The following is a 10,000-nucleotide window of genomic DNA, read 5'->3' as shown; positions in this document are numbered from 1 at the left end:
TTATTATTATTATTATTATAATATAGTAGTGGTATACTGTATATAATATAGTAGTGGTATACTATATATAATATAGCAGTGGTATACTGTATATAATATAGTAGTGGTATACTGTATATAATATAGTAGTGGTATACTGTATATAATACAGTATTGGTATATGGTACTACATACATTATATGATACTTACAGTACTGGAATATGGGGTGGGAGGTCATTCTCTTGACATTGTTCAGGTTCCTCTTCATAATCTGAAAAACAACAACATTTAAAATAGCATAATACACCATGAAAGAACCCCTGCCCAAAATGTCATTTGAAACCTCGGTCTTTAAAACGTTCACTCAATCCACAGTGATGGCCAACGCTACGGACTTCAGTACTCAACTAGGACATTTCTTTTAAACTAAAACTAAACAGCTCTGATGAAGGCCAACAGGCCGATACGTCAGCTTCATAAACTGAAGTGATACTGGCCAGAGCAGTGTGTAGGTCTTTCTTTTAGTTCACTAAAACTACTCTACAACCTTTCACTCTAAAAGGGGATTCATCATCTGAAGTGGGACCTATTTTACACTTATCGTATAAGCCAACGACACTGAACGACAGTATGTCTTTCCATACAGTTTGGCCTTACCAAGACTTACCACCTAGAATAGGACATATTTATACTTCTGGTACAAGGCAACAGTACTCCATATTGACTGTAGCATGAAGAATTATCACTTGAACAGGGACATATTTGAGAACTGGGTGATGTGGTGACGCAGGTCTGTACCTTGGGCAGCCGAGGGGACGGTGTGAGCGCTGTGTATCTGTATGTTGATACTCTCATACAAACACACACACTGCCTATCTCTGGTAACATAGACTCATCTACCAGCCTGTTTAGTCCTCATCTCTCTGTCTGTTTGGCCTGAGATAGATAACCAGTGTCATATATTCACTGGACTGACTAAGTCCAGCTAGGGGGCCTCAGTTCAGAGACAGAGAGCGAGGAATAGGGTGAGACAACGACGTCTAACATTAAGAGAAGAACGTTGGTCTGCTTGCTTTAAACCGTACTGTCTTACAGTACTCTGATGTGCTCCCCAGAACAATGTGGGGAGAGACTATAGGGATTTCATAATAAACAGACAGGACCTTGAGCTTAGAGTGGTGAGCTGTGAGCCAGACAGGCTGGGACGGAGGCTTCACTCCTGAGTACGGTGTCCCTCTACTGGTCAGTACACACTACTACATCTCTCACTGGACTACACCGCACTGACAAGTTCCAAGTAAATGGAAAGGGTGAAAGGGTGATACCTAGTCAGTTGCACAACTGAATGCATTCAACCAAAATGTGTCTTGCACATTTAACCCAACCCCTCTGAATCAGAGAGGTGCGGGGGGAATGCCTTAATCGACGTCCACGTCATTGGCGCCCGGGGAGCAGTTGTTGTTGGGGGTTAACTGCCTTGCTCAAGGGCAGAACGTTAGATTTGTCCACCTTGCCGGCTTGGCGATTCGAACCAGCGACCTTTCGGTTACTGGCCAAAAGCTCTAACCACTAGGCTACCTGCCAGCCCATGTGATGTAATGCTGTATTACCTCTGTTGTGGAGGATGTGGGTGTTAGTGTGTGTGTGTGTGTGAGAGAGTGGAGGATGTTTTGTGTGTGTGTGCAGGATGTTTGTGTGTGTAAGCACTCATGTGTGTGTATGTGAGCATGTGTGTATGTATGTGTGTGTGTTGTACCACACTAGCTCCCATGCTGGTCTGCCCACTCCCCAGCCAGGGCATGGATGCGGAGGCTGCCATGTCTTTGGGGAGGAAGTGGGACGGGGTAGAGGAGGCCTGGGCGATGTTAGTGTGGGAAGAACGGTATTCCACGTCATCAGAACTGAGGGGAGAGAAAGAAGCACAACACAACCATAAAACAACCATAAGAGTGTGCGTGTGTGTGTGTGCGTGTGTGTGTGTAACAGTGTACTGACCTGCGTGACTCCTTGTCAAAGTCCTCTCCTATCCAGCTGTAGGGCTGAGCAGCTAACAGAGTGGACACATCTACCTCCTGCACGTCATGAGTGGACGCCAGCACTATCTCATTGGTGTTAGCCTGGAGGGGGAGGAGAGAGGAGGGAGGAGAGGGGAGGGAGGGAGGGGGAGAGGGGAGGGAGGGAGGGAGGGAGGAGAGGGGAGGGAGGGAGGGAGGGAGGAGAGGGGAGGGAGGGAGGGAGAGAAGAGAGGCCAGTAAATATATCCCACAATCTGAAGGAGTAGAACGGACATTCCAATGTAAAGAAACATTTAGATGTGGTGTACTGTGTGTTAACCCCCCTTAGGTCAATGTCCACGCCCCCGTGGAAATCTAATTAGCATAATAAATAAAAAACCATAAAAATCTGTCATTTTAAGCTAGAGATACCTGTCTCAATCCACCGCATCCGCCTATGTAACACTTCCGCATTTGGGGTGAAAGGTGGCAGAGCTAGAGCGGTGTTTGTCAGACCATCAGACCCGAAAATCGGTCTTCTCACAAAATCGTCTGTAGCGTCGGAACGGTTTGGCCTAAAAACCCTCTATGGATGAGACTCTCATGAACACGATGGTGTTCTCCGTTTTGGTCTACGACCCCCACAAGTGTCTTGGGACTCGTCTGAAGTCGGTACAGCCAATCTGCCAACTTCTGTCTGTAGCGTCCGAACAGTTTGGTCTACACACTTATATGACCCCTCTGTGTAAAGGTGAGACTCTCACCAACACGTATATGTCGGTTGTTTTGACACATCTGAAGGTCCCCCGGTACCAGTTGAAAAAATGTATGGAAGTATATATGGAGACAGAGCTTAGACTCTGTTAACTGGAGGCCTTATTGGCCAGACTAATGGAATACACTCTACTCATTTATCTCTATGGTGTCCAACTCAAAAACCTGCCAAACATGGCACCTGAAAATGGGAAACTACATCAAATGGGAAAGCTTTGAGTGTGTGTGTGTACATGTGCGCGCCTGTGTGTGTGTGTTTGTGTGCACTGCAGACGTCTCTCACCCTGTTGATGGCGAAGGCCATGATGATGTCAGACTCCTTGTGGATGATCTTAGCATTCCTTCCTGGGTAGCCTAAGTCTCCCTCCACCTGGAACACATTATCACAGCACCCAGCATCATTTAGTACACCTGGTACAGATATACTGTACACAGCCACACAATATCTTAGCATACACAATCGCTTACTACACCTTTTTACATACACACACACAGCCACAACACACACTAGCGTTCACAACACACCTACACTGACACACAGCCATGCACAGCAGTGGCACAGTGAGCGCTCAGTGAGAACATGCAGGTTAGGTCCATGTGACACCTCTCTGTCAGAGCTGGGAGAGGGGCTGGAATAGGTCATTATTACAGAGGGAGGGAGGAGAGTATTTAGGAAGAGATGAAGAGGAAGAATGAAAGTCCAGCTATAGAAGGACTGACGAGACAGATAGAGACAGACAGTGTGTTAGTGGGGGTAGAGACAGACAGTGTGTTAGTGGGGGTAGAGACAGACAGTGTGTTAGTGGGGGTAGAGACAGACAGTCTGTTAGTGGGGGTAGAGACGGACAGTCTGTTAGTGGGGGTAGAGACGGACAGTCTGTTAGTGGGGGTAGAGACGGACAGTCTGTTAGTGGGGGTAGAGACGGACAGTCTGTTAGTGGGGGTAGAGACGGACAGTCTGTTAGTGGGGGTAGAGACGGACAGTCTGTTAGTGGGGGTAGAGACGGACAGTGTGTTAGTGGGGGTAGAGACAGACAGTGTGTTAGTGGGGGTAGAGACAGACAGTGTGTTAGTGGGGGTAGAGACAGACAGTGTGTTAGTGGGGGTAGAGACAGACAGTCTGTTAGTAGGGGTAGAGACAGACAGTCTGTTAGTGGGGGTAAAGACAGACAGTGTGTTAGTGGGGGTAGAGACGGACATTGTCGGTGGAGTGCGGTGATGAGATTAGTGGGTTAGTGAATGTGAGGTTAGGTAGTAGGTAAGGTTGCCAAATTCTGCTAACTTTCCCAAAATTCCAAAGTTTTTCAGAAATCCTGGTTGAAGGACTGCAGATTCTTATTCCTTCCGGATTCCAGGAATCTTACAAACGTGATTTCTGGAAAAGCTGGCCATTTTGGGAAACCCTAGTAGGGTTGGGTTAGTGAGTAGTAATGGTGAGGTGAAGGGTGTCCAGCGGTGATTAGACGGGAGACTTTCACAGCCCTGAGCAGGTACCAGTTCATACTGTACAGACAAACACCTTGATACTACCTTGTTGGACCTGAGAGCTCCAGATACACAGTTTGGGATGAGGGGATCCATATGGCCTTCAACATACTACACAGCACAACACACACACACAAACACAAATACAAATACAAATACACACACAACACAACACACATGCACAAAACAAACAAAACATGAAATGAAGAAAACCAAAATGTAATGGTTGGCTGGATGGTAGATACACACACAGTCAGTGTGTCAATACGTCAATGAGGCAAAGGCTTCTCCCCACACAAACAATGTCCTATCACATGGTAACAGAGTGGAGTGGAGTGCTGGGGAGATAGGAGAGGTCTCTCTCTATGCAATGACAGTGGGTGGAGGGTGGGGCATGGTCTCAATGCCAAAGTTAAAATAAACACACCTTTGACATTAAAGAGGCTTGTTACTGGAAGTCAGGCATAAGGTTCCTCTTTTGTTTGAAATAACATCTTTAACTCTATACTCAAATCTCGACAAAGCAGGATCTATGTATGTGGTTATAATTTAGTTTAGAAAGGAGATGCGCTACATAAGATGTCTGTGTTCACTGTCTTAGTTAGTGGATGTCTGCAGACATGATAATGAACATTTTAATAATAATATTAATAATAGTGGTGGTGACAGTAGTAGTGATAGTGTGCAGACATCACAGAATTCTCTGTTCTTGATTACATAATACAAGGGCATCCAAACAATAATAATAACAACAGAAGTGTGTGTGTGTGTGTGTGTGTGTGTGTGTGTGTGTGTGTGTGTGTGTGTGTGTGTGTGTTATACACTACTCTTCAGAAGTTAAATTAATCGAGCCATAATGTACCAAAGAATTGTTTAAAATCCTAAATAATTATGGACCTTACTCAAAATATAGAATATATCAAATATACATCAATAGAATTTGGGGTTTGAAGAACTATTGTGGTGTTGTGAAGATGATTCTAAGGAAACGTCCAGATAGATAGATGATCTGTCTGACATGTTGCATGTTGTAGGAGAGGATGTACTGTAGGAGGTAACACTTCATCTTACACTTGTTTCTCAGTAGTTACCCGGTATGTATTCATTAAGAAGTTAAGTGCTAAACTGACACCTTTCTGAATCCACTTAATTCATCATTAACAAGTTAGGTGCTAAAAATGAGACGTTTCTGAATCCATCTTATAATAATATAATAATAATAATATGCCATTTAGCAGACGCTTTTATCCAAAGCGACTTACAGTCATGTGTGCATACATTTTTGTATATGGGTGGTCCCGGGGATCGAACCCACTACCTTGGCGTTACAAGCGCCGTGCTCTACCAGCTGAGCTACAGAGGACCACTTATGGAGTGGAGGAGAACGTTTCCAATCAATCCTAAAGAAGACAACAAGTAACATCTAGGTTTGAAATATAGAATTACCATTAGACTTTAATGTGTAAGCAATAATCAGGTAAATAGCGGTAGTGCAAAAATAAAGGATACCTGATGTATCAGAATAGACATGGTGTAGGTGTAGGGGAAGTGGAGGGCCAGACAGACAGACAGATTGTACCAGGGGTCCAGTTTAGCTCATTACCTCGCTCTGCTTCCTCTTCTTAGTGAAGATGTAGCGAATCAGAGTCTCCTGAAGAACTTCCTGTTTCACCAGGTAGTGCCAGAGACGCCTCGCAGGGAACGACATGTGGTTCTTATTCCTGGAAGACAAGAGACACACACAGAAACATGTGAGAACATGAGTGTGTGTGTGTGTGTGTGTGCGAGGGTTTGCATGTGTGTTAATGCATACACACACATATATATATATATATACACATTTATATTTTAGTCATTTAGCAGACGCTCTTATCCAGAGCGACTTACAGTTAGTGAGTGCATACATTAATACTTTTTTCATACTGGCCCCCCGTGGGAATCGAACCCACAACCCTGGCGTTGCAAACGCCAAGCTCTACCAACTGAGCTACACACACATATACACACACACACACACACACACACACACACACATACATACATACATACATACATATATATATATATATATACACACATACTACTCAAAAAAATAAAGGGAACACTAAAATAACATATCCTAGATCTGAATGAATGAAATCATCTTATTAAATACTTTTTTCTTTACATAGTTGAATGTGCTGACAACAAAATCACACAAAAATTATCAATGGAAATCAAATTTATCAACCCATGGAGGTCTGGATTTGGAGTCACACTCAAAATTAAAGTGGAAAACCACACTACAGGCTGATCCAACCTTGATGTAATGTCCTTAAAACAAGTCAAAATTAGGCTCAGTAGTGTGTGTGGCCTCCACGTGCCTGTATGACCTCCGTACAACGCCTGGGCATGCTCCTGATGTGGTGGCGGATGGTCTCCTGAGGGATCTCCTCCCAGACCTGGACTAAAGCATCCGCCAACTCCTGGACAGTCTGTGGTGCAACGTGGCGTTGGTGGATGGAGTGAGACATGATGTCCCAGATGTGCTCAATTGGATTCAGGTCTGGGGAACGGGCGGGCCAGTCCATAGCATCAATGCCTTCCTCTTGCAGGAACTGCTGACACACTCCAGCCACATGAGGTCTAGCATTGTCTTGCATTAGGAGGAACCCAGGGCCAACCGCACCAGCATATGGTCTCACAAGGGGTCTGAGGATCTCATCTCGGTACCTAATGGCAGTCAGGCTACCTCTGGCAAGCACATGGAGGGCTGTGCGGCCCCCCAAAGAAATGCCACCCCACACCATGACTGACCCACCGCCAAACCGGTCATGCTGGAGGATGTTGCAGGCAGCAGAACGTTATCCACGGCGTCTCCAGACTCTGTCACATGTGCTCAGTGTGAACCTGCTTACATCTGTGAAGAGCACAGGGCGCCAGTGGTGAATTTGCCAATCTTGGTGTTCTCTGGCAAATGCTAAACGTCCTGCACGGTGTTGGGCTGTAAGCTCAACCCCCTCCTGTGGACGTCGGGCCCTCATACCACCCTCATGGAGTCTGTTTCTGACCGTTTGAGCAGACACATGCACATTTGTGGCCTGCTGGAGGTCATTTTGCAGGGCTCTGGCAGTGCTCCTCCTGCTCCTCCTTGCACAAAGGCGGAGGTAGCGGTCCTGCTGCTGGGTTGTTGCCCTCCTACGGCCTCCTCCACGTCTCCTGATGTACTGGCCTGTCTCCTGGTAGCGCCTCCATGCTCTGGACACTACGCTGACAGACACAGCAAACCTTCTTGCCACAGCTCACATTGATGTGCCATCCTGGATGAGCTGCACTAGCTGAGCCACTTGTGTCGGTTGTAGACTCCGTCTCATGCTACCACTAGAGTGAAAGCACCGCCAGCATTCAAAAGTGACCAAAACATCAGCCAGGAAGCATAGGAACTGAGAAGTGGTCTGTGGTCACCACCTGCAAAACCAGTCATTTATTGGGGGTGTCTTGCTAATTGCCTATAATTTCCACCTGTTGTCTATTCCATTTGCACAACAGCATGTGAAATGTATTGTCAATCAGTGTTGCTTCCTAAGTGGACAGTTTGATTTCACAGAAGTGTGATTGACTTGGAGTTACATTGTGTTGTTTAAGTGTTCCCTTTATTTTTTTGAGCAGTGTATATATACACAGTGCATTCGTAAAGTATTCAGACCCCTTGACTTTTTCCACAAATCCTCATCAATATACACACAATACCACATAATGACAAAAAACAGAAATACCTTATTTACATAAGTACTCAAACCCTTTGCTATGAGACTCGAAATTGAGCTCAGGTGCATCCTGTTTCCATTGATCATCCTTGAGATGTTTCTACAACTTCATTGGAGTCCACCTGTGGTAAATTCAATTGATTGAACATGATTTGGAAAGACACACACCAGTCTATATAATGTCCCACAGTTGACAGTTCATGTCAGAGAAAAAACCAAACCATGAGGCCGAAGGAATTGTCCGTAGTGCTCCGAGACAGGATTGTGTCGAGGCACATATCTGGGGAAGAGTACCAAAACATGTCTGCAGCATTGAAGGTCCCCAAGAACACAGTGGCCTCCATCCTTCTTAAATGGATTAAGTTTGGAACCACCAAGACTCTTACTAGAGCTGGCCGCCCGGCCAAACTGAGCAATCGGGGGTGAAGGGCCTTGGTCAGGGAGGTGACCAAGAACCCGATGGTCACTCTGACAGAGCTCCAGAGTTCTTCTGTGGAGATGGGAGAACCTTCCAGAAGGACAACCATCTCTTCAACACTCCACCAATCAGGCCTTTATGGTAGAGTGGCCAGACAGAAGCCACTCCTCAGTAAAAGGCACATGACAGCGCGCTTGGAATTTACCAAAAGGCACCTAAAGACTCTCAGATCATGAGAAACAAGATTCTCTGGTCTGATGAAACCAAGATTGAATTCTTTGGCCTGAATGTCAAACGTCACGTCTGGAGGAAACCTGGCACCATCCCTACGGTGAAGCATGGTGGTGGCAGCATCATGCTGTGGGGATGTTTATCAGCGGCAGGGACTGAGAGACTAGTCAGGATCGAGGGAAAGATGAATGGAGCAAAGTACAGAGAGATCTGCTCCAGAGCGCTCAGGACCTCAGACTGGGGTGAAGGTTCACCTTCCAACACGACAACGACCCTAAGCACACAGCCAAGATAATGCAAGAGTGGCTTCGGGACAACTTTCTGAACGTCCTTGAGTGGCCCAACCAGAGCCTAGACTTGAACCCGATCAAACATCTCTAGAGACCTGAAAATAGCTGTGCAGCGACGCTCCCCATCCAACCTAACAGAGCTTGAGAGGATCTGCAGAGAAGAATGGAAGAAACTCCCAAAAAACAGGTGTGCCAAGCTTGTAGCGTCATACCCAAGAAGAGTCATAGCTGTAATCGCTGCCAAAGGTGCTTCAACAAATTACTGAGTAAAGGGTCTGAATACTTATGTAAATGTGATATTTCAGTTATTGTTGTTTTTATACATTTGCAAACATTTCTGAAAACCTGTTTTTGCTATGTCATTATGAAGTATTGTGTGTAGATTGATGAGGGAAAAAACGTTTTAATCAATTTTAGAATAAGGCTGTAACGTAACAAAATGTGGAAAAAGTCAAGGGGTCTGAATACTTTCTGAAGGCACTGTATATACACTGTATGTGTCTGTCTGTGTACTATGCATCTGTGTGTATGTAATAATACTCACTTGAAAGGTGTGTTGTCAGGCTCCAGCATGGCCTTCTGTCTCAGTATGGCGGGTCCCCCTCCTGTGCTGAGGTCAGTGGGGTAGGTGTTAATGTAGTTGGGAGGAGGACCATCAAACTTATTCATCCTCTCCTGGAGCATGGTCTCCCAGTTCTCTAGTGTCTTCAGCACAGCATTACCCAGAGGAGACGTCACCGGCAGGTCTGATGGAGGGAGGAGAGGAGGATAGGAGGAAGACAAACAGTGTTTTGGTTGTGCCGCTCGAGTGTGTGTGTGTGTGTGTGTGTGTGTGTGTGTGTTTGTTAGGGTTGAATATTTTCCCGGTATTTTACAAATAAATCACTTATATCCCGGGTAACCCGGAATTCTCCCCAAAACCGGAATGTCATTCAAAAGCATTATAAAGTATATAAATAGGCCTATGTCTGGATTTGATTTGAGCTTTGATTGAAAATTCAAGCCGGATGCCACCTGACCCTGATGAGCCATACATTAAATATATTTGATGAGCCTTACATTAAAGACATTTAATGAGCCCA

General features: G+C 45.4%; 1 protein-coding gene across 1 annotated transcript in view; it reads right to left on the bottom strand.

Moving 5' to 3' along the window:
* Positions 1-9,724, bottom strand: part of LOC311119190 (dmX-like protein 2) — a 17,061-nt gene extending 7,337 nt beyond the window's left edge. Inside the window, exons 1-7 of the mRNA XM_084193924.1 lie at positions 9,463-9,724; positions 5,837-5,954; positions 4,279-4,344; positions 3,032-3,118; positions 1,976-2,097; positions 1,737-1,881; positions 191-251 (exon numbers count right to left, since the gene is read on the bottom strand). Coding sequence (XP_084050050.1) covers positions 191-251; positions 1,737-1,881; positions 1,976-2,097; positions 3,032-3,118; positions 4,279-4,344; positions 5,837-5,954; positions 9,463-9,602 — 739 coding nt within the window. The 5' untranslated portion in view covers positions 9,603-9,724. The remainder of the gene's footprint in view (positions 1-190; positions 252-1,736; positions 1,882-1,975; positions 2,098-3,031; positions 3,119-4,278; positions 4,345-5,836; positions 5,955-9,462) is intronic.
* Between the last annotated feature and the right edge of the window lie 276 nt (positions 9,725-10,000).

The sequence above is a fragment of the Coregonus lavaretus genome (genome assembly GCF_964263955.1).
Source record: "Coregonus lavaretus genome assembly, contig: HAP1_SCAFFOLD_7529, whole genome shotgun sequence".
In the NCBI taxonomy this organism is placed as follows: Eukaryota; Metazoa; Chordata; class Actinopteri; order Salmoniformes; family Salmonidae; genus Coregonus; species Coregonus lavaretus.
This window is presented reverse-complemented; position numbering and strand designations above follow the sequence as displayed.